At 38.0% G+C, this 26201-nt stretch overlaps 1 protein-coding gene across 1 annotated transcript; it reads right to left on the bottom strand.

Annotated features, from left to right (window-relative positions):
* Positions 1 to 380: 380 nt before the first annotated feature.
* On the bottom strand, positions 381 to 18932 carry LOC139736463 (homeobox protein HB1-like). The gene is made up of 2 exons (XM_071647214.1): positions 18137 to 18932; positions 381 to 2646 (listed from the first exon to the last, which is right to left on the bottom strand). Exons 1-2 carry the CDS (start codon positions 18684 to 18686, stop codon positions 2276 to 2278), a joined length of 921 nt encoding a protein of 306 aa, XP_071503315.1. The 5' UTR covers positions 18687 to 18932; the 3' UTR covers positions 381 to 2275.
* Positions 18933 to 26201: the final 7269 nt, after the last annotated feature.

Consider the following 26201-nt stretch of genomic DNA (forward strand, 5'->3'; position numbering starts at 1 on the left):
GATATCATAAATGTTAAGGGGGGGGGGGGTTAAGGTCGAAGTTTCCTAACATTCTTTTCTCAAACATGAAATTCAAACATACTTAATGTCTTTTCCCCACAGAGATAAAAACTCTCACACAATACCAGCAAGTAAGACATTGACAACCAACTACTTCAAAGAACAAAAAACAAAAGCCGCACATCGACATTTTGTTGTTTTATTTGATCGTGCGTCTGGAAAAACTACGCCTTCGTTATAATTTTGCGTTTCTGGTGCAAGACGGTGACAATAATCGTACATACCACACCGTGTATCTTGGTGTGAAAATTCAAATATTGATAACGACATTGACTAATATCATGATAATAGTGATAAGAAGCAATTCCAAGGGAATCTTTTGTTTAAGGTTACTTCCAGTATCATTAAACCAACCTACTTCATCAGCCTAGTTGATAATGGAGTCCGATGCCCCTGCAATGATACCGTTTTACAAAGGAGACTATGTTCATACGATGCACAACTAACAAATTCCCCTGCGTGCTCGGTGCAGTTATAACATGACCCAAGTAGTAGCACACATGTTTATATATTTTGAATCTTTTTGATTTCCACTGGAGCAACTGCAATTTCTAACAATGTCTTCTTCTTTTTTCCCATTTATTGCCAGAACATTACTATCTACGTTACGTAGAATTGTCAAAATTACTTAAATATTCCAACACAAATGAATCGAACAATAATATGCATGACATCAACTAGAAAAGACTTACACTTCTCGCCTTTAATACCACGGACGAACTATGCGTTTAATTTATAGTACGTTCCTTTACATTGTCTTTTTAGTCTTAAAGTTGTTGGATTAATAGCAAAACGGATGAGAAAAAATATTCGTTTGCCACTGTAGCATGGATATACCACAGACCTATAAGACCTAACAAACCATGAGAACTAGATTCGAAACACCTTTTAAAAAGTTCGCTGTAAAATAACGGTCAATGTGAGATTTCTTCCATGAAAATCAACAAGAATGCACGATGGAATGATATGACTGAGGTAAGAGATATTTAAAAAACAATTACCATCATTCTCTGTACTACTCCGTAGCCAATTCGCACAATTTCTGAATAGACATACACTTGTCGTTTAATAACATGAACGAATTATGCGTTCAACCATAAGATTGCGTCGCCTCACATTATCTTTGTAGTCCTAAAACTGTAGGATTAATAGCAAAATAAATGAGAGCTATACTCGTTCGCTGCTGTAGAATGGATATACCAAGGACCCAAAATAGTTTCGAAACACCTAGAAAAAAATCGTTCTAAAATCTCGGCAAATGTAAGATTTTTTCTTCATGAAAATCAACAAGAATGCACAAAGGAATGATATAATTGAGGTAAGATATACTAAAATAGCGTGCCATCATGCTCTGTCCTAGTCCGTAGCCACTTTTAGTAACAAATGTCTAAATTTAACGAGACCGTGAAAAATGATATCAGGGCGAGGTTGTAGTCTCTGAATCATACATATTTGGCAACATTTTTGGTGGCATTCCAAACATGCACCAGTTAACCGGAGTCAAAGCGATGACAAGTCCTCTAAGATGCTACAAAGGCATCTCGTATTGATGGGGGTAAAAAATCAACAGCCTTTTAACGTATATTGCGTCCATTGTGACGCGATTTCAGTTTACTTCTGTTATCACTGTACAACAACATTAGCACAATAAGTGTGTGCAGCAATTTAAACTATAGTACTGTGAAGGTGGGACTGCTTTGTAAACATACAGCTGTGTGAGTGTCACAGTCTATCTGGTTTCTTTGCAGTCACTGCGTCGAACGTCCAGCCTATGAAATACAAGAACAGAACCAAACTTACAGACAAAGGAAATAAACAAGAATTTTTTAAACACACCGCAACTGGCGGAAATCACTGCTTCCCCACGTGAAGACGATCACACCATAACTGCTTAATTTCACTATCAGTCCAGTTAACCTTTGAACTCTGCAAACACACTGAGACAACGTCTATCTATACACATCAAGATGCCGGATTATGTACATAATTTACACTCCGATTTATCATATTATTTACATCCAAGTGACAATGCACACACACAACGTCCCAGCTTGATATGATACGACTGGTGTCCACACATCACTTTTTCAACACTCTTTAACATAGTTTGTTGTGGGTTTTCTTGTCTTCTTTGTAATATAAGTTATCAATTTGATAAATCTTCCACAATTCTGGGTCACAGAGTCACTAGTTCGATGCCGAGGAACCCGAAAGTTCATGAATGCCTAACGACGTTGAGCCCCACCGCATCGTCCACGTGGAGTACTATCGGTGCGGGCTTTTCGAGCGTAGTTACACCGCTGTGAGTGCTCTCCGCCCCGGTGGATTCCGAGTCGTTCTCCCCCTCGCCCTCGCCCGAGCCGCCTTCCTCTTTATTCTTGCTCTCCTTCTTGTATTTCATCCGTCTGTTCTGGAACCAGATCTTGATCTGTCTCTCCGTCAGTCCTAGCAGGTGACTGAGCTCGATGCGTCTTCTTCTCGTCAGGTAGCGGTTGAAGTGGAACTCCTTCTCCAGTTCGAGCGTCTGGTAGCGTGTGTAAGTCTGGCGACATCTCTTTCGGCCGACCTCGAGACCGACGTTAGGACCTGCAGCAAAAAGAAAAATAAACAACGAAGGCTTAATCCAAAGAATCCCTGACACAAGCAGTTGCACTGGTCATAATCAGTCAATCGGTGAACATACTGATATGCCTGTGGAGAACACAATATTTCATGATCAACATTATTAAGTTATCGATGGTTTTTTTTAACATCTTTGATATCGTGGCTGTTTTTTGTTAACGTAATCAGCATTTCTTTTCTTTGTTTGGCCCAATTCAAGGAGAAATCGATTCACAGGGTGCACAACAAAAAGTCTACGGGGGAAGTACAGATCGACGGGGTTCGCAGGAAATTGCTGAAGAGCAACGGTAAACTTTACCAAAACGTAGTTTGTGACCTTTATGGAAAAAACAAAACAAACAAAAACAAAACAAAACAAAACAAAACAAAATCCCCCATTGACACGTGACAGGCGAATGTTCTGACGGACCAGTCATAGCGCATAGCGCAACAAAGACACGAAAATCCAAAGTAGCTAACAATGCATTTTGCGATATATTTGAGAGAAAAATACATTGCATATCATATACATACATACGTGAACTCCTACATCGCAAAGCCACAAGAAGACGTATGGGAGAATTTCCGATGTCAGAATTTTTTCTCGAGTAAAAAAATAAACTGAAAACATACAAAATATTTGGCAAACGTTGTTGTTGGTTTTAGAATTTGAAGTCATTACCAAACAAATATCAATATAATGCATGATTTTTTCATCTTTTGACTTTGAATAGGATAATGTTTACTTTTTATGTTTTCAGATTCTGTTACGATTGCAACTGCCAGAGCAAGAAAAGATAAATTTTATAAGTTTCGGTGAGGCTTGTCCAGTTAAACAGAAGTTATCATCCACGTCACATTCCAGGATGTAACGCTACATAATTAAGTAATTGGAGACACTTAAAATGTTGACAAATATCTCTTATAGATTTCAAAATACCCAGGCTCAAACATTGCACGTGATTCCACCATGTTCCCGGAACTACTATCATCATGATCATGACTACCGGAGCTACTAACATGGCAAAAGCGTCGATTACATTATATATTTAAAAAAAAAAAAATGATTTCGTTTTGTTTTCGTCATCACTGTTAGAAACAACATTGATTTTTTAAATCATGAATTTGAAGTAAGATGTTAACATTAATCTGTATCCTTGTCTATGAATTTCTATATCATTTTCTTTCATTAAAAAAAAAAAAAAATCTGCACCAGTGGGAACAAGAACACAAACGATAATAATCATGTCTTCAGAATTTCCATGGATGACCTTCTATTGCCATACTGGCATGTGACTGGAGCAAACGAAAAAGCATGCATCAACTGAATTATAAAATCCATTTAAATCTTGTGTCACAGACATCATGAGAAAAGACACAAATAGTTTTTACACACACACACACAAACACACACACATGTATATATATATATATATATATATATATATATATATAACTATATTTCGTGTAAGCTTAGGTAAGAATATAAATTCACGTACATTCATACATATACTCACATACATTCTAAAAATGAATTCGTAAGTCAACATTTTAACGTTGCTACTCCTCCAGCGTTTTCGTAACTGTTAAATTTGATACTCGAAATATTCACTCTACCATTTCTGAAATAGCAGTTTGACATTTTGAGTTTTAAATTTAACATTTAACAAAAGGTCGGAAGAGTAACAACGTTAAAAGTTTTGATTTGTCATTTCATTTTTTCGTGTTTTTTTTTAAGTGAACTTGTCCATAAATTAAAATGAGATTTTACTATTATCTGATTTTTTTTTTTTTGTAAATGCATAATGTTAGTTTCCTATTTGTCGCTTTATTTGTATTTCGGGGTTCTTTATGAATAATCAGAAGGAGGGTATTGATCAGACCGATAGGTGATAAATACCGATACAACCATCATAATGATCGCACCCCCCCCCCAAAGTTAAGTGCAATAAGAACTTACAACATGTGAAAATTTTTCCATTCGATAACGTCTGATATTTCCAAGTTTTAAGCTGGACACTGCTTTTGCCAGTCCAATGTGAAATCTTAAGTGGTATTATAAAGACAATAGAAACCAAATCTGAAGACGATAACTAAGGCGAAATCATTGTCTTCAAAGCGCGCAATTTCCAAACCTGTAGCTTCTCCTGATCAATACAATCTGAAGAAACGGCTACAATGAACAACTTGCATTTCTAGATGAAACCGCCACAGGATTTCTTCTTCTTTTTTTTTTTACTTTTGCGTTTGGATATTTGAATTAGTTATAGAAGGGTACAGAGTTTCATAATTTATAGTGATTGGGATGAGGAATAAGAATGGTTTCAAAATTCATGATAAATCACCGTGAAGAAGGATGATGACATAGCAGCTTCAAATAAGAATGCGTGATTGAGTGCTCAAATGGGAAGCAGGACAAAAGAAAAAAAAAAACCGCACGCATAAATTCTCCACAGGTGCACGAACTTGTTAAGCATGTGGTATATACAATGAAATTACATCGTTACATTGCTGGAATATGTTAGCCTCCTATATGTCCTCATCCTTGTATTATGTTTTCTGCTGAAGGACCACAACAATTTACACAAATCTATACATGGCACAATCGATTTATGTACCACACGATGAGAAATTATATATAGATCTAGGTATTATACATGCATATAGACATTATCAGTTGCAGATGAAAAAACAAAACAGTTTTAGTGCTTCAGAATATTTCTTAAATGTGGGTTAGGGATATAAACAACCAATGCAAAAATTGTAATTATTATAATCAATGTTAAGTATTGCTGAATATACAAACTGTGAACAATAGCTATAATGAACTTGTTTCTAGACTAAACCGTCTACAGTTATGGTTTAGTGAGAAAAACAGTGATACAATGTACATGTATCTCCTTACTCAGTATATTTTTGGCTTTGTTGCAAAGCTTTTATATGGCAGGATGTTTTATGATACAACTGACCTACATATATTATGCATCAAATGTGATAACTCTTGTTTTAACACTTTTTTTTAAATCACTGCTCCCAATGGTAAACATTACCTTTAAGCTCTTTTCTTTAAAAAAAAAGGCGGACAGAGAAAATGTTTATTGCGAATATTACTTGCAGAGTAAAGATCAAACAGATTATCATTATCAATAGACCATAAAAAGAACATGAAGTCAGTTTGCAGGTGAAAACAGAAACGACAAAGAGAGAGTGGGGGGGGGGAGAGAAAAGATACATTTAGTCAAACAAACAAAAAATACAGACGAGCAGGAAAGGAAACGTGGTACAAGGGCATATCACTGTCGGAATTAAACGATAACCTTGGAAGTTGGCACGGTCGATTGCCGCTTGGGAACTAAACTCTACCTCTGACGGGACAAAAAAAAAAAAGCCGATAGTGATGCGATAAGGTTTAACAACCAATCAACAACAGTCATGAATCTAGTTGCCCGAATGCCCAGGGTTACTGGTGACCACTAGTCTTCGAGCTGTCTAGACCTACAGATTAATTTCTTCACCTTTTATAGGTATAATGACTGTGATTTGCGCGATGCATTCGGCGGCAAATTCGTTGAAATGAAATTAACTAGAACTGCATGATAAGTTTCTTCATAAGTCGACGATCTGTTGTCGAGAATTAATAAAGACTATCTAAACAAAAATCCTGAACAAAGAACAACGATATTCTAAATCATCACACAACTTATCGGGTTTTCAGTAAGTTTGTTGTTTGTTTTCTTTTCGTAAACTCCCAACAGACAAAACAGAAGAAGCTGTGTCTGCGCCCAATATGCAAATATACATGGAACATGAACAACGCGGGAAATACAGGAAAAAAAAAGTTAATTTTTCATTAAGTTATGATGTTCCTCTTTTTTTCTTTTCACAGCATTTATTTACGCGTCTGAGTTCTTTCCTTTTTTTAATGACAATGTTATTCTACGTTCATGTTTACACATAGCTCACAATCATGTTAATGTGTTGGAACATTCATTTCGTTGTTTTTTTTCCTTGTTTTATGCAGCAGCTGATGCAGTTTTTCTCGGATATAGTGCCCAGAAAAAGGGTTACCTATCATTGTCGTGATAATAAGGAGACTGTCTTTTTGTCCCCCTGAAAACTTCCGATCTTAATAGGCGCATAAGCCGATCTCGCTGCAGATGATCTCTTATTTACGCGTGAAGAAACTGCGTGGCCAGGCATTTATAGGTACCGTATACTAGTAGTTGTCCTCGTACTCTTTTCTGACATGACCTGCAGTACACTCGCTTTTCTTATGCAAACAAGAACTGATGTTCTTACCCCTCACTAACCTTTTAACAACGAGACTCAGATCATAATATACTGAGTATACAACGCCAAACTCTCATAATAGCTGCAAAACACCTACGCCCCATATACACGATTTGAAGAAATGACACACACAAAATTAAGAATCTCTCAAGTTTATGAAACTTTGGGTCTATTGTGCTGTTCTGAATTTTATGGTTCACAATATCTCGGAGGGATGTGTTTGTTGAATTTGATATCTTAACTGTTTATTTTCTTCAATGAAACAAAAAAGTGACAGAATATTGCTTAAAAACAACTTTTAGACACATAGGACAAGCACTTTAAACTTCTTATCTCTCTTTCTCTCTCTCTCTCTCCCTCTGTGTTTTTATGTTTCTATAAGTAAACTCCATCCCTAACGTCTAACTCATCCCACGGTTCCCCTATATATTCCCACTGAGAGGCCGATGCTTTGGCGTGGTCTTAATTCTTCCTAGCAAAATACTACTAGTCGTATATATATATATATATATATATATAATATATTATATATATATACATATACATATATGTATATTATATAAACACGTAAAACACTTAAGGTTACACATTTACAATATATTTTGAGTGCAACACATTTTTCCTATTGTCATTGATATTATTGTACTTTGCGAGAAAGTACTGAACTCATAATACATTCCGAAGCAATCTTCAAAGCAAGCTTTTATTGGTTCACAACGATTTCAATCTTTTTCTTGTTTTCTTTTTCTCCATTTTTCCATGCTGAGGAAATGTCATACGCGAAACTCCTTGTCGAAAACGACGTCCTTCTGTTTTCCTTCGCTTATGATTTTGTCTACAGCGAGTGAGAAAAAGAGTGTTCCTTACATACATGTTGTGGTTTCCAGTCGCGGCGACTTTACGCCTTTTTTCACATTCTTTATCTATACCAATGTGAATTTCTCGTCTTCGTCCTCCAACCGTGTTTACGGATGTGATTTAATTCCTTGTTTTCAGCGGAAGAACTAACAAAACGTGCTAACTCAAACCTTCAGCGATTTTGTTTACCTTCTTTGCTACATTTTCTGTCAGGCTTTATGCAAGGGGGGGGGGGGGGTGCGTAAAAACATTTGGATGAAGAGATGTACAAACTTTCCGAAATCAATTTATCCGACTCCATTTCTCCGACGGATATCATGTCGAAAACATAAGACGCCATCGAATTAAAAATTGACTGAAACAACGACAAGAAAGACTTCAGATTTGAAACCTTGAGAGGAAACTCTAACCCCCATTGGAGGTCCTGTAAGAAAACTTGGGAAATTCAAGGTGTTTTTTTTTTTAATGCATAACTCTCTATGCGCCAAACTAATGATACTCATATGTATAGGATTCAAGAATAATTCTTAAGCTTAATAGCGAACATTGCCGTGAGTGTCATGGAAGTTGATGGCTGCACAGTATGATAACAAAGTTTAGGCACGTGCCCATCTTTGAATCAAACTATTCTTCCTCTATCTCAAAAAATTCGCATTTTTTTTTTTTTTTGGGGGGGGGGGGGGGGGCTTTCCGTCCACGCACAGTTTAATTTACTACACCGCTTGACGCTTAAGGTTTCTCACGATTATTATGACCCAAATTCCGATGGATAATTTACTATCTTTGTTTTATTTACTTCTTGTTGCTACATGAACGACAAATTGTTTCTGGGAGACATATGCATTACAGTCGATGCATTCAACAAGATACTAGTAGGCCTATATAATTTCGAATGCTTTGCAGATTGAGAAGATGCAGTTTACTGGTCTTGATTTGAACATTAACACGATTGATTAGATGCATTCATAGAAAAATTAGCAAAGAGAATCATAGTTTTTGCCCCATAAGTTTGTAATTTCCGCAGAACCATCTGAAGTGTATTGTACTAATCAAACACACACATGCGCGCGCGCACACATACAGCGTAATATGATTATGCCTAGTCCTTCCTATGTGAAATCATGTATGGTTCGTCAGAACATCAGCTTGCCACTATTTCATTGTCTGCTTGAATAAATGACAGGTCATTTTGAAGAAAATAAAGACAGACGTTAACGAGCAAGACAGAGCAAAAAGAGTCTTCACCAGAGAAGATTAGCTTCTAATCCAATCGATCGGCTTGATAATGTATTTGAAATCAAGAAAATTGAAGAAACTCATTCTAGAGTGGCCGGCACTTACATCGTAGGCATAACATATACTGCTTTCTCTTCTATCGGTGTCATCGACAGGTGGAGTGTTTTTTACATGATTGCAAGTCTTACCTAGTGTCATTATAGACATTCTACACTGTTCTAATTTTGTCTCAGAGAACGTTACAGAAAAAAAAAACGGTTTACTTTAATAGAACGTGTCAACCCCCACGTCAATTACAATGATTTGCTATTGACGTCGATTGATATGAAATGTATGTCTTTAGCCCATTGCACTGCGCATGAAGAGGTGCTGAATGTGCAGCAAACGTCTTGACTTTTGTTTCACACAAAGCTTTACAAACATTCAAGGAAAGAGAGAGGGGGTGCAAGTGCAAGAATAAAGCAGAGTACCTTAAGACAGACTGATCTTGAAAGATTCAAGGCGGAGAATTATTTCAATCTTGTTGAGAAAACCATTTGAAAGAAACTGTTCTACACCAGGCGGTATTCCAGGACCGACTGGAGATTTAGATTTGCCACGGCAGTGCGTAAGTATTCGTAAGGAAGGGTCACATGTCAAGGTACCTAGGTGGCTTTTTGACATCTACACTGCAAAAAAACATCGGGGGTGACTAGCTTTAATAGGAGACTACACCAACTGGTGTTACTGTGGTGTCAATGTGTTCACACTTTTTTTTTGTTCAAAACTTAAGTACTTTATCGGAAAATTCTTGATCATCTTGTTGAAGTTCAAAATCAACAAGAAGAACAGTTACATAGAAACTATTCAAAATTTTATGTTTTGAAGTGACACCCGGAGGTGTTAATCTAATACCATAAATGATCGAACTCCAGAAATTTAACACCAGCTCGATGTTTCATATACAATACCGGACTTTTTGCAGTGTTCATGGAAGGTATCTTTTCCTTTCCATTGATTAGAGATCAGTCGATCAATTTGTATTCTGACAGGGCAAAAGAGGAAAAACGGGTAAAAATCTATACACCACTCCGATGGTATTTACAGGTTGGGCGATAGACGTGCCATCAATCAACTTTCGTTTTGCAGAATGAAGAAACCAAGAAGCATAAAAAAGATAAGACAATGTACAATAAAGAAGGTAACCATGGCAACCCTCTTTCTGACCGGAGGCTGCAGCCAGTGACATGGTTGGTCTTCCTCTGCCTGTCCGATTGTCATCACCAGCCTGTCTCTTATACCCAAAACCTCTTTGATCAATGATCTCTATTTATTATCAGGAACTAATGAACAACTGACTCGGGGCCGGTAGGCCTACAGTGTGGTGAAACTGACAGAGCGCAACTGAAGCCAATGCAAAGGTCTGTGAGTGGGTCGACTATCATTTCGGACGTGCATATTATTGCGTAGGATGTAATTAAAGGTTGATGCCAAAAAGACACACGTTAATGAACAGGTTGCAATGTATACACGTATTGGTGTATGATGCGTATACCAGTAGCTCGTATACATTAAATCTCGTTGACTATTTTCTTCATCTTGATGATGTCAGTTCCTTGAGGCAATTTATTTCCATCATACATAGTTAATCAGGCAACGGCACGATATCATCAACATGTAGACCCCATTTACGTACAATTGCTTACATGCGCAGAGCATTGTATCACACTGTTAATACCAGTAAAGTTTTGTATGTGTATGCGAGTGTTTTGTGTTGACCATTGAGGTAAAAGAATCATGAGAAAGGCTGAAGAAACAAAAGGTGACTTTAAAAGAGAAAGAAGAGGAGGAGGAGAGATAGAAAAGGGGGAAGATAGAAAGAGGGAAAATGAAGATACTCATGATGCTCATACATGCCTGTGTTAATACAAACGAGATACACAACTTTTGCCCATTGCCTCCCGTATACGAAGAACTATAATTTATAGCCCAAGTCTTTAACATAGCAACACTTAAGGGTATCACATGTCCTTCAAGACGACACACACAGAAACACACAAACAAAACCCACTATACAAATCCATGGATATTACCCTGTACTAACTTAGGCAATCATTTCTGTCCAAGTTTTAACAAAAGTGAAAGTTTAAGAGAATTCAACAGATATTTCTACAAAGTACATTCAGTTTAACGAGAACGGGGGTAATTTACTACGAGGGAAATAATTTTAAAATGGATCGATCACTAAAAGGCATTACTCTATTTTTGCCGATGACTATTGACGAATATGTTCAATACTGAGGTAGGCATTGCTCCAAATTTCTGATTTCCCTCGACGAACTTTTCTGTCTCCAACATTGGTCTTTTTGTTATTTCTTACAAAGATTGTGCGGTATTGTCTCTTGAAACAAGGCTTCCACGAAGCACTCTCATGTGGGAGAAATATGGCAGATTGTTTTAGCACCCTGACCAAATATCGGAAGTAATAAATTACAGCTTCGCGACGAACGCGGACATCTTCATACACACACACTTCCACGTTCGTGCTTGACACTGTAGCGATATTTTCCCTCATTTTCTGATCAAGCTTCTGATCATGGCGTGCCGAGAAGTACGGTGTCCGAAAAAGAACACAAACACGGTGATAGATTGAGCCGTTGCGAAACGTTCACACCCTCCGTGTTTTTCGGCGGGTCAGACGGGGAGAATCGGCCAATATTTCATCGCGGATCCCACTGTATACAGACTGGCGACTCCGTGCGGCCTTCTCCCGTCCGCTAATGGGTCTCGTGTCCTCGCTCCGCCCCAGCCCGACCCCGATGCAATTTGTCACCGGTCCGCTACCTCCATCGGTTCGCGCCAAACACCGAATTTCAAGTTTAAAATTGGCTATGCAGGAAACTAAGGGAAAGCGTGTATGTTAATGGATTTATATATGAAGGGCTCGCTTCTAATCCATTGAAAAATTGTGGATTTAGCGCCTTTTGCAAGCAAGCTCTTCATTTGTATTCACACTATCTGTGATTTTAATTGACATTGATTATTGGCACACAAGTAACAAACAAATCACAAGAAATACAGACAAGTACTAATAAAGTCAAAGGGTTCACGACAGCATTACGCAATTTTGGAGCTTTAGGTGAAATGGATTTCTTTATCTGCGTGTGTGCTATTAAACCGGGAAAAATCATCAGTAGATAACAGCTATGACAAAATGGCCACCAGTTCATCATGTTTTCCTTTGCTTTTGTTCTTCTTTAATGAAATAAAGTGACATCAGGCGAGGGTGTGTATTTACCCTCATGAGAACTCTTACCACATATTTCCTTTCGTATAATGACGTTTAGGCTATGTACTACTGATTTTGATAGATTATCAATCAAGTACATGCTTGTTTGCAGATAAGAAGAAGACAATGAAATAGATGCGCTAAATCTGCAAAAGATATTACGTGAAGTTGAATGCTTATACGGTTTTATAAACAAACGATTCCAAAATAAGTGTTATTTGTGTATAGGGTGCTAAATTTAGGGTGCGTGCATCGTATGGCTATTGCGTGTAAACGTCGCTAGAGCTACACATGGTGAAGCTATTGAGGTTTCGGCTCGGAAGTTATCCACCAAACTGTCATACTGACTCTACAGGATGCTATGTTTTCGTTCGCTTTCAAGGGAAACCTTTGGAGCCAATTGGCTGAACATCCGGAGCGTAAATAACAACGAAAGGAAGGGAGAGAGGAAAAAGACACCCAAATAATGCAAAACACAAAAAATAAACCTATTCTATTTTGTGTGTGTGGTTTTTTTTTGACAGGGGAGGGTTAGATTTTCGTACGTTTTGTCGTGATTATGTTATCAGATTTTGCTGATTTCATCTGCCTTCTGTGAGAGCGAGCGTTTTTGTGAATGAACTGTGGTTTCGGGGGGAAGACTGGTGGATTTTGTACTCCCTACTTTCTCAGGTTCACAACAACGGTCATGCCGCGATGGGTATATCGCATAGCGCATGTTCGGAACGACGTGGATCGCAGCCTCGCCCCGCTACGCGGAAGCTCGGGCGATGGATATCGCCAGAGTCCAGGCAGGGCTGCGGACTGCGTGACCGCTCCACTGGCCCCACTGGTTCGGGTATTAAATACATGCCTTCCGCTGGCTTGCACGTCGGTTTTGTTATCTCTCTTTAGTCGCATTATGTTGTAAATCTTGCCATACAGTGTATGTGAAACGTGTCCAAAATCTTACAATGACACTCTGATTGGTAGAAGAGAAAGGGTATCAGTTTTCAATTGCGGACTTTTTTCTTTTTTGTTCTGTTTTTTTAATTGATTGAAAGAACTCACCTAAATCAAGAGTTAGGTTCAGGGATATGGTGAGAAGAGTTATTAGTGCAAAGTCAATTGTTGAGTTGACTCGATTGATGGGAATACAGTGGTTTCGATTGTACCCACAATCAACCGATGTCACAGGGTTGCATGGTCATCGATTTACTGCTTTGAGTTGTGGCCTGAAACCATGAGCAAAAAAAAACATGATATTATTTGGGGGAGAATATCACAATCCCCGACAGAGTGACATAAGCGACGAGCCCAGATGCTCGTATTAAGTGCAGTCACGGGAAATAACCACAGTCCGATGTATTGGATTTCAGCTCGAAGTTTCAACAATCGCGTGAAAATGAATATCACGTGACTGAAATTGCAAACTCAAAGCTGACGGTTGTGGAGAGGTCGTGTCAATTAATGGATGAGAAAAACGTATCGAATATACCGTAATAATACAACAGTTTCCGCCTATCAAAAAAAGACATAACCGTTCAGAAGAAGATGGGGTCAATGTTGGGAAAGTTTGAATCCATTTTGGATCAGTTGTCAGTCCCCTCACCCTCGAAATTGTGAAGTGTCTATCCCCCTATACCTACCGTTGCTGAGAGGGAAATCGCAATTATACTTTGTAATAATAATTATTGTCAAAAGAGAGAGAAGTTTCGAATTAACTGGTCACGTGACCAGAATAGCACATGCAGCAGGGTAGTTCTGAGGGAATTGAACATTGGTTATCTGTTACATTAATTATACTGCACCTATTCCTTTCCAGGAGTTTGACTTCACTGGTGGGTTAGGCGGCTATCAGGAGAATTCGAACAAAATTAATGATAGCGTACCTTTAACGAACCGTGACTTTCAATTCAAGAGGCAAAACGATGATGAAAAAGAAAACTCTATCGGTAATTTGAGCAGGTTTGCGTCCTTTGTCTCAATTTCTCTCTTAATCTCTAAGCAGAAAGAGAGAAAGAGAGCGATGATTCGAGTTACCACTAAAAAAAAAAAAAAAAAAATTGTGGAGAGAGCACATACCAGTTTAGTGGGTCAAAAGCTATAGTCAATTGTCAGAATAGGGAAGTGATTGCCGGAAATGAAGAGTGGCTTGATTGATCAAGATAAATCTATCAGCCCGTTTCTCCAGTTTCCTCAAGCCCCAGACAAGCCAAGCTATCACGAATTATTGCCACACGTGGCTGTGACAATAATATGAAGATGGGACACTCATGAACTACACATACAGAGGAAAGAAAAGAAAAACAAAACAAAACAAAAACAATCACTTTTTTCTCCCTTTTTTGAGGTTACAGATGTTAAGAGATCCTTGTATAGCATGATCTATAACTTCCTTTACAGATGGCTTTGACACCTTTATAGAGCTCGTCAAACTTTGCAGATAGTTACCAGATCTGTTAACAGGACACGGGCATACCCGCTACCCTAATAATTAATACATCGCATTCTTTATTGAAGTCAAGGCTTTTTCTTTTTTTTTCTTTTTTACATCACTTCCGAGTAATTTGTTTTCTAAAAGAGAATGTATTCATTCTACATTTCCATGACTGTCCCATGCTCATCGTTCACTGTTTTTGTTGTAAGGGAAAAAAACACCTAAAAAATGTAATGTCGTCTAATAATCATCATCACAATCAGTCCTGAAGATTTTTTCTCTCTTTTCAATTCAGATTTCATAAAACAACGTTAAAAAGAAATTGGGAATTGTCTGAAAATAGGGTTTCACAAACTCTAAATTCCAATTATTTTCACACTAAATGTTGTATCTTCTAAAAACGGCGTAGTAATCCACCTTGCAGTGCTCAATCACATGAATCAGGCCTGAGAGAATCTATTATATCATATTTAAAAGAAAATACTTGATACAACATACAACTTCAGTGACACAAAGCGTAAGTCTAAACAGTTACAATTATTGTTCATTATCATTACATCATTATAAATATTACCATACGTTCTATAAGTGCAACTTTACACTGCTGGGATTTCCTCTGAGCAATGCTGAATATTATGCACTAACACAAAACAAGAAATAGAAACAAACAGTCGACAACATTTACCAAAATGAAACAAAACAAAGCAGTGAAGAAATACAAGACTGGTTTTTCTGAGTGATACTAGATTATATGCACTATAATACAAAATAAAAATCAAGCAGTTAACAACAACATCTGCATCCCCCCCAAAAAAAAAACCAACAACAAACAAACACACGAATCAGTGAAGAAACACAATACAAGACTGATTTTATTGAGTGATTCTAATGTCATCGATGGTTAAGAAGGTAATTTATTCATTCTTTGCAAGTGATTTAACGTATGAAATGACGAAAATCTATCAGTCAGAAATGACCTATATGACACACGCCTTGTATTTAGATAGAATGCTGATCATGTTGGAGTTCTCGATTAATTGGAACAAATGATTTATGATTCCATAATTATAACAGTGCCAGAAATTCACCAGTTGAAATCATCAGTTGAAAAATCAGTTGAAGAAATTTATCGCAACACAATGTTTGATTAATTTCTGGTAGATAAGTATTTAGATACAGTAAGGAACATTGCTGTATAATACTGATTGATCTGGATTATTTGGAAGAATTATAGGCCTATATGGCATGGGCCCAGACCCAGTGTAACAGGACAGTATAAACCCTCCACCACCCCCACCCCCCACACCCTTGCCAAAGGAGTTCACATGAATGTCTCGTCTTGTTTGGGAAACGATAGCAACAGGACACAGAGGATGAAAATTTGTGGTCAATGTCACGGATATTACTTTTACTATCACACTTTGTCATTAACGTAATTGATCAGAGGGCAATGGGCCACCATCAACTCAAGAGGAAAAAAAAAAGAAAATGTCATCTTGTTTCATATTAGTATAGTATTCAAGCAGTTGTACTAGCTAATCATAATTTGCTAATGCGCTGTTACAAAGGGTCGTTTTGTCGTACAAGTCACGAATAGCATACACTGCCCTCTGCTACGTAACAATAAGACGTGACACAAAACAACACCCACAGTAATTTTGTATTTTGCACAATGATACAGGTATCATAGTACCTGTAAGTTGAGAACATGACAAGTTACAACAGTGTTTCCATGACGGGATAACTACGAATCACAGCAGTGAACCTAATTCTGGGCGTAGCCTCCAAACGAAATGCAGGATCACGTGGACAACAACCACTCCTACAATAAACCTATCTGTTGCAACAGTAGGATCAAGTTTTAAGTATATTATGATTATAGCACTGCTATGACTGGTCTGACGCGTCTAAGATCGCGCGGGTGGGATGCAATGTGGCGGACCGGCTCGTGCTGTCAGCCGCCCAGCGGTCCGTCTGTTTCACAGGGATAATAGCCTCGGGTTTTTATGACGCCATTAAAACACAGATTGCGACAATAATGTGCACTCCGGCACTTTAAGGTGCAAACGTCACAATTTCGTCAGGAATTCGCCGTCAGTTATTGTCCTCACATGACCGTTACATTGTCTTCGCTTTGGTTTTTCTTCTTTGTCATGTTTGTGCTTTGTTTTACATTTCGGATGTCTTCTGTTTGCGCTGTACGCATGTGATATCAACAATAATGTCAATAAACACCATTGTGTGCATAGGTTCCATCACAATCACTTTGCATTGATATGTTTGCAATATTTTTCTGGACCCATTTTTATACCGACCCCTTAATCAAGTATTAACTCGTGCGTCATGCAACAAATACAGTAAAAAATAATGATATCCTCATGAACAGGAAAACGAGAATGTCACGGTCTGGGAATTTCAAAATGGAAAATCCTATCTCGAAGTGTCTCGAAATTGAGTGAATTTAAAGTCAGCTAACGTTTCATTTTCAACAGCACAAATGCCGCTATCAGGGATCTTTTTTTTTTCTTCATTCTCCCTGATTAAGTGGCTTTTTTTGTCCCGTTGTTCATCGAGTTGACGAATTGTACTTTCTATATTCAACGGAAATCACCCTCAGATCGAAGCCGAAACTAAAGTTCGCTTTCCGCTGTAAGGTTAACCGACATCACATTACACGCAATATCAAGCTCGGGCCTCTAATTAAGTTGTGTAAGTATTGTAACGTTTGTATACCACCGTATACTGAATAAAGCTACCGGACTCTGGGATAAGGTAAAGCAAACGTGTCTAACTGCAATGCTAGTGATTTCCAATAGTGGTGTGAGATTGTCATAGCGTGCTATAAACGTGAGGGTCTTATATCGCTTGGATAATGTTCTCAATAGTCTCAAGCTTTCGGTACGTGATACCATTGGAGCTTGCCAAGTCAGGCTGGCAGCTAGCTTCTTGATGTTCTTCTGTCTTATCCAAATAATATCTGATGTCTTTGACACTGAAACTTCTAGATAGAAAGCAAGCAAAGCCAAGCGCCCTGACTCATACAACAAAAAAGAAATGTTTTTGCTGGCGAACATTTAATGAAAATATTATCACAGTCCCGCTCAGTAATCTGAAATAGAAAGCAGGGTACAAGCCAATGTGTTTGACTGTCAAGATGCAGAGATACTTGGTTCTTCATTAAATATCATGCAGACACAATAAAGACGCTGCAGAATTAATGCTTATTGATGCTATGTTTCACATTAAATCATTCGACTGTTGTATAACACCTATGGGCATCGGGAGTTTATCCACTACACAATGCATAAGTGCATGCGGAAATAAGAGGTTGGTCGGTCAAATGATACAATGAGCAATTGAAAAAGAAAGTAGATGATAACGATTGAAATAGGATACTGTCATACCTGCTACGGGCATCCATGGGTAGCCAGAGTTTGACTTGCACGGAGACATAACTTGTGAACAGTGGTTGTTATTGGGCTCCGTAGCCCCTGAAACCAAGCATCCCGAGCCGGCTGCCAAAGCGTTCACTCGCCCGCGGTACGGGCCGTCGCCGAGTTCCGCCGCCGTGCTTCCCCACGTCGACTGTGAGTTGTATGTGGCCGACATTCTCGTGTCCCACGAACTCGTGGGCGAAATCGGCTGACTAATGGTCCCGTAGGCCGCCGATGTCACAGCGTGATCGACATAACCCGTGGTCGTCTGGAAATTCGACAGCGTTCCACCCCCGTAAAAAGTCGCTGCCGCTGGGCCCAGCTGCTGCGTGCATGGCGACTTATTGTTGGCCACAAGACCCGGGGACGTGCTGGCCGAGTAGGTGGACGATTTAGGGTTCTTGCTGAAAGCGCAAGATGAAAATTCGTAGCTACCGGCGGGCGAGGCGTAGAATTGATCCCCGGTGTGCAGGTATGTCGGGAAAAACGCCGGATTCACGGAATACGAACTCGAACTCATGTTGCTGATCAGAAATAGAACCTGCTCATTAAAGACGCGATGATACTACCAAACAGTGGCCACGCGCTGCCTGCCAACGGGCTCCCTATCCTCTCTTTCCTCTCTATTGTCGCGACCACTAACGATGTTTACTATTTGGGAAAAACGATGCTATAAATTGTCGTGTAGAAACAAACTTTGAATTCAAAGCTGTGTAACTCTTGGGTTAATGTTTAAGCATTCTGTACTCTGGACCTCGCCTCAGTAAGTGTCCTCCATTTATCTGAATGAAGGAACAACATAGTTTTGGTTTTTCTCCCGATCACACGCGCACAGGCAACTGACCAATAGGAACTCAGTGCGCTGTACGCAGCACAACACGTAGTTCTTCCTCTTCCTCACGTCTATAGTATCTTTCCTCTGTCTCTCTCTTTCTTTATCTCTCCAATTTTCTCTCTCTCTCTCAGTTTCTCTCGTTTTTTTTTTCCCTCTCCGTCACTGTCAATCTTGCACGCGAAAATCCGCGAACTAATTAAAGGAAGTCTGAATGCAAATGATACTAAGAGGTCCTGGAGAGACTCGCATCAAGGTCACATGAGTGACGTCATGGGGTCACAATGTGTGACACAACCCACGATGGGTCAGTTGTCGGCCGAAGGAACACCCTCGCATATCAAGCGCAGGGAGAATGGACTGGCAAATATGACAGAATATGCATTGTCTGTAATGAAAAGAAATAATAAGACACACTGTCTAACAGTAAAGCAATAGATGTATTTGGAGGTACTTTAATTTTCGAATATTTTTTTTCATCGCAGATATCACTTTCTTTTGAATATAGTAAAGTGTTTTGTTTAACTCAAGAAAATGCCCAGAACGTAATGAGCAGACAATAAAAGAAAAATCAAAGGAACATTGCTTCCTTCATCATGTTGATTGAAATATTCTTATGCATATAGGTGCTGAACCACCAACAATAAAAGTCAAGTCGGTAATTGAGTTTTTGATAGTATAGTTAACTTTTGTTGATTGAATAATCATTCTTATGGATGTAAAAAAGTTATAGCAGTATCATGTTCACTTACATTGAATTGTTTAACTCACACCTTTACCTACATTTTGGGAGGTTTATTAGCTTTACTGATGTAGTTTACACACAACTTATAATCTTGTATATCTCTTTCTCTGTATGTCTGTTTGTCTGTCTGTCTGTCTTTCCTGAATACATGCATGCATATATATTTCAGATATCTTGACATGTGCATGTATCGAAATATCAAACGAAATGTGTTTAAAAAATCTGTATTAGTTCCTCTCCTGTGTCCTTCACACAAAAACGTCTCTTCGACGAGAAATGTTTTCTTGCTACCTAGAATTAGACGTAAGTTTAGTTACACCCACGTGTTTTACTCATGATAAAGCAAATTGAGCAGTGGCTCCGTATACGTTACTCGGTACTTGAGAGTTCAAAATAAACTAAACAACACACACACAAATACCCACAAAAACAACAACAACAAACAACTTCAAAATAATGCGAAGATGCTCCAGTGGAGAAGCCAGGGCGAACTCGAAACCCCAAATCCCGTTAAATACGACAAAGGTGATCCCTCTTTAAGCGCCATTACTTCTTTTGTACGACCCTCTCTCCTCCATTAAGCCCTTCCAGCCGGCCACTTATGTGGTCGCCTGCCCCAACAAAGGGCGTAATTGCTCAACGACGCCAAGCGAGACTATTGGGTCGTCACCATTTGTTACGTATCTCTGTATCTGTTACAATCTTCCCTTACTGCTCTTGTGCTGTTTACCTAGGCTCTTTGATCATCGGCGAAATCTGAATGTCTGATAGTTAGCCACATATATTCTTCTTGTTCAGCTACTTTTTTCTCTCCTTTTCTTTTCTGTAAATGCCGATTTCATTAGGTAATCCTTCAGAAAAATTCTTGAGGCCCGACTCTTACAAGATATTTTGGCCGGTACGTCAGATAGGTCAACACAATTCTTAACACTGATCTTTCTGCTGTAATTTTGCCTCATTTTCCTAATTTCTAGGTCGTCTACCCTTTTTTGTGACTGCTGTCCACGCTTGATTTCGTTTCCTACATTTCATAGACCTTCATGAACTCAGTGGTTGTTGGACAGCACGATAACTTTCGATTATCTTGACAAAGTTTTCACTTTAGAACTCTATTGTCTCTTTTTTTTGGAATAATTATTGATGTTGTTTTTTAATTGTTGTCATTAGTTGTTATATATTTGTGTGTAATAATACGTAACATCCATGTCAACATTACCACAAATTCACTTTAGGAATAGCTTTTACAGTAAAGGTATTGTATTTCTTTTGATTTTGATATGTATTCTTTTATTTTCAATTCATTTACGGTTTCCCTTGTCTTGACACTGTCTATCTCCTATCTTCTTCTTCTTCTTCTTTTCTCTCTCTCCTGGCTCTTTATCTTTTCCTTTTCATTATTAACATTCTACCGAGAAAATATTTGTGTGGTATATCTATCTTTTTTCCGGCTATCTCCGTTCACATTATCTAACGTAACACGATTTCTGATATTGTAAAAGATTATTTTTTTGTGTGTGTATCTTATGACTTTTGTTTTACTTCAGTCAGCCTCTGCTGTTGTTGATGTTGTTTTTGTTGTTTTGCCAATATGTTATTTCTCGTGATGTGAATGTTATCCATTGTTCTGTATTATAATTGTGTTGTTTTATCTGCTGTAAACTCATATACGGACTTACTGAAAAACACCCCTGAGGCTGATATAACCCATAGTGTTTTTTAACCGTATTGAAATAAAACAAACAAACACATTTATTCATTTTATTTATTTATTTATTTATTTATTTATTTATTTATTTATTTATTTATTTATTTATTTATTTACTAAGTCTTCTTTAAAAACTGCAGGGTAGTCCCATTCAGTGCCACAAGTTTGACTTTTATATGTACGGTGGGGCTACATTGTGTAACAACTTATTTGTACACCAGAACACAGTAATGGTATTGAATTCTTTGTTGCCATTTCAGAGCATGCCATGAGTAAGAGCTTGCGCTGGCATGTAATAACCGCCATTCAATACTACACGAGCATACTTATTTATTAATTTGTCTTTGTTTGTGACCCCCATACAGCACAACAGTAAACCTCAAGAAAGAAAAAAAAGGAACATAATGAAATGAGTGTAATGAAATGACGTTAACAGTGCTAACTGCATGATCTAAAAAAATACCCTCGATCCTACAGTGTAATATCATGTATAAGAGGCAAAAATGACTCTGACAAAGATTCTGCTAGGATCGAAAGCTCAGGCCCCCTTTGATTTCATTTTACTCCATTGGCTCGCTGCTATTGGATAATCAGTTTTCAGCTGCTTTTTTTTTTTTTTTTTGCTACGTATATTATAAATAGTAAAGGCAGTATGAATGAGCGAAAGGCTCCTTGGCTAACAAAAAAATAATGACAGAGATATTTATGGTGAATTCAACCTCGCGCTTTTGTAATAACTGCCGATGATACCTATGTTGCTGTAACGATGCCAACAACGGCGTAAATATAATGACGGCAAGGATAATAATAATCATGATTACGAACATCGCGGTAATATCGATGACAACAACAATGAAATATTATGCTAATAATATTTTATAACATTCCTGCTGGGCTTTAGTTGCATACTATGGAGATAGTCGGACTTTAGATTCTTTCTTTATTTATTTCCTTTCTTTTTCAGTAGTCCAGAAGATATGCATTAACAGTGAGTTACCGAACGACGTTTTAATTATTAGTGTCATCTTACGGTCACACAACTATGTCACTGGTCGTTTTCGCACCATTATTCAAGTTAAAAAAAGATCTTTATTCAGTCGTTACTGAAACACTAAATACGTCGCATAACCATGTTTATAACGTAAAATGATTGTCTGCACTTCTTAAATGCGGATCTTATTTTATTAGAAAAGCTGTTGTGACATTCTGACTGTATGTCGACTTCCTCGTCTCTTGAACCTTCTGTCCTATTTTGATGGGGTTTGTGACAGGGTTTGTATGTTTGTTTGTTCGGATGTGTATGTCTGTCATGGTCCCATTGCTTTACGTGTACCTCTTCCTCATATCCCTTCTGAATCGTTATGCTCAGTCCTTCATGTACGCACGTCTGCAAAGACTTAACTTTTTCGGGTTTTTTTTTTCAGGGAATTTGCTAATTGTACAAGCTCTTTGTTATTATATGGATATGGAAACAAATAAATGAATGAATTATCAATTTGTTTCAATGACAGATTGTATAATTGCTTATGTGAGGTATATGTGACCGTGCACCTCAAAACGAACATAAAGTCGCACACACTGATTTTGCGTGAGGACTGAAAATAAGTGAAATGGGTCAACCTAGCCAAACTTGACTTTTTCATATTTTCTGAAAGAGCGGGTCTTCTTTTACATTATATGCTAAAATTTGGTATCATAAAACGGGCAGGAAAGTGTGTTTTTTTAGCAGTTTATCTCGAACATTTTTGGTAGAATAGTGTGATTAGGTGTGTCTTTAGAATCCCTTTTTCATTTCTGAAAAACCTTGTCCACACTCTTCACTTTCAACTCTAATAACTTTTGAAAGGATAGGGCTACTGCTTTGAAAGTTGGCGTTAATTATGGAGAGAATGTGTTAATGAGGCATGCTTAATTTCAGTTTAGTCTGATAATCCCTTCATTGTTGTTACTCTGGTGGTTTACTTCCTGTCTTTTGTCCCATTCATTGCACAGCCAGTATGGCTTGGTAAAGCTTAAGCGCTTGAATAGACACTGTACTTCAGAGCCTCTTTTCTCACTTCACACTTTTCCTGAGTTTGTGCTTTCTTTCCAATATTTAGGTATGTTAGGAGAGTCCATTTGATTTGAGTTATACATCATTTTAAAGCTTAAAGTCTGCTCTTTCAGAATCTGGTCTTAACTAAAAATTCATGTCTGGCGACTTTTTGTTTGTTTTGAGGTGCAGTGTCACATATTTTCTGGGGTTTTCTTTTTTTCTCTCTTTCTCTCTCTCCTGATTTGTTTGTTTGTTTGTTTGTCTGTTTGCTTGTTTGTTCGATAGTGTACTCCATTCCGTGCATCGAAAACTGACAGAGAAGTCCATATCCAAGTAAAACACACTAAAAAAAAAAAAAAAAAAAAAAAAAACAGATCTCAGAGGTGTATACACGCATACACACAAATGTGTGTGTGTGTCTGTGTGTCTGTGTGTGTCTGTCTGTCTGTTTATTTGAATGTGGGAGCATTGTGTACGTATGTGTGTCTGTGATGGTGTGTTATCAGGGTGTGGGTATTCAAGCATGTGCGAACCCGTTGTATTATGTTACACTGACACGATCAGGATCCGTTTGGAGGACCATGTGATTTCTCACGTGGGGTTGCCATGTTGCATTTAGATCCAGTCAATTTCTGTTCATGATATTGTGTTTGTCTAGTTAGGTACATTTTGAATAATTTTGAATAATTTGGTTTGAAAAAAAAAAAGAAATCAAACCACGAGGATTGTGCCGTTGGCGGCATCTGCACCTCTTCCAAGTTTCTTTAAAATATTTAGAAATACAATATCTACACTTATACCGGTTTATTTTTGTACATTGTGGCCTATATGTGCTTTGTGTGGGTGTAGGTGTGTCATTGCAGAAAGAACAACAAACGTGTTTTTGCTTTTCATCCTTGCTATTCTTATATTCGTGTGAGTTCTTATTGTTCCAAGCATGAACATCCGCATGAGATTTATAGGTGGTCGTGCATTTTGTCATTAATACGTGTTAAGAACGCTATACAATAATATTATACATTATTTGAGGTATGTAGAAATATATTCATTTGTGTATCCATCCATCAATCTGTCTATCTACCTACCTATCTATCTATCTATCTATCTATTTATTTATCTGTTGATCTATCCAACTATCTATCTATATCTATCTATCAAATTATTTATTTGATTTGATATATTATGTGTGTGTCTGTGTCTGTGAGTATACATGTATTTTATGAACGGATGATGTAAATTCAGCTGTTATATTCATTGTGATTGCTCTACCGGCAACTGAATTTCATTTATCTCACCTCGTAGCTCCACGATCTCACCCTCCGTCTCTTACCTTCCTCTCACAATGCCAGCCAGACGTTGTACATGCATACCCGGTGTCGCGTAACATCTTGGTGAAAAACAATTTGACGCAGTATGTTTCCAAAGAAAATATTCCTATTTCCGACTTTGAGGCAGCAAAACAGTCATCCCTGGTATCTGTACTTCCCCATCGAACTCCTACAAACTGATGGAGAGAGGAAAAAAGAAAACAGATAAACCAAAACTACAATAAACAGACCGAGCAGAAATGCAATGGGACTTGAAAACCCGGATTCGGGAGGAGAAGCGTTACGCAATCCGGTCGCATGGAGACCGGCGAGACCAGAAGGTAAGTCGCAATCGGTCGGCTGGACCAGGAACAGGTCACTTTTGCTGGTATTATTTGCAGTCATCATTGTCACTAGGATAATATTTGAGCTGCAGCGTGAAAACATAATTCTGTGTTCTCTGACACCATCATAAATTAGGAATGTATTTGCTTTGGCTGATTCGGAGAGCGAAGTGACTAGAACTCAGGTCCTCGTTTTATTTTAATGTTTGGCCTCACTTTGGTCATATTATGCTTCTATTTTCTTCCTCAGAGTAATTTCAAAAGCAACCAGGAAAATTGGGCTCACTTCGATAACAGAACTGTGAACATTTCGAAAGATCGAAGGTAGAAAGTCTGCGCCTTTGAACGTTTCTGTGACAGATATATGGTGCCATACAAATGCTGTGGATCATCATCATCATCATCATCATCAATAAATCAAGATAATGAACGATAAACATTATCACTGTAATAATAATTTACACACATACACACACACACACACACACACATATATATATATATATATATATATATATATATATATATTGCATAAAATTGCATAGAGGCATATTTCAGTTAAACTTCAAAGGTTCAAATGGGTTACCTGAAGGTGTTCTCTGATATGATAATAAATAAGCCTAAAATTATCATAATAATCCATGAGTGCAATTTTACCTTAATCCTATAAATCTTCCTCGAGATTTCATATTGATCCCATTGATCCATTCCGTAATTTGCAATGCACAGGACTTCTCAGGGAACAAATCTGAATGTGGAAAAAAGAAATCATAAAGCTCTTAAGTTTGAATCCCTCCCCACTTTCACAGACTCATAGGTCATCATGTATCTATTTATCTGGGGTCATCTGGGATGGGATGACATGTCTTCGTATGTAGGCACCATTCAGTGGTTTCCTGTTTCTTCTTCTTCTTGTTCTTTTTTTTTTGAAGGATTAATATGCATTATTCAGCAATTGTATTGTTTAGTATGAATATGGTTGGTCGATGTGTTGGTCTTTTTTTTTTGGCCTTGTGTCGAACTCGTGGGTCTTCTTTGCCTATACTTGTCAGACTCATGGGCTTTCT

This window comes from Diadema antillarum, unplaced genomic scaffold (assembly GCF_040938485.1).
Source record: "Diadema antillarum isolate AM-2024a unplaced genomic scaffold, OU_Dant_1.0 seq00000649_RagTag, whole genome shotgun sequence".
NCBI lineage: Eukaryota > Metazoa > Echinodermata > Echinoidea > Diadematoida > Diadematidae > Diadema > Diadema antillarum.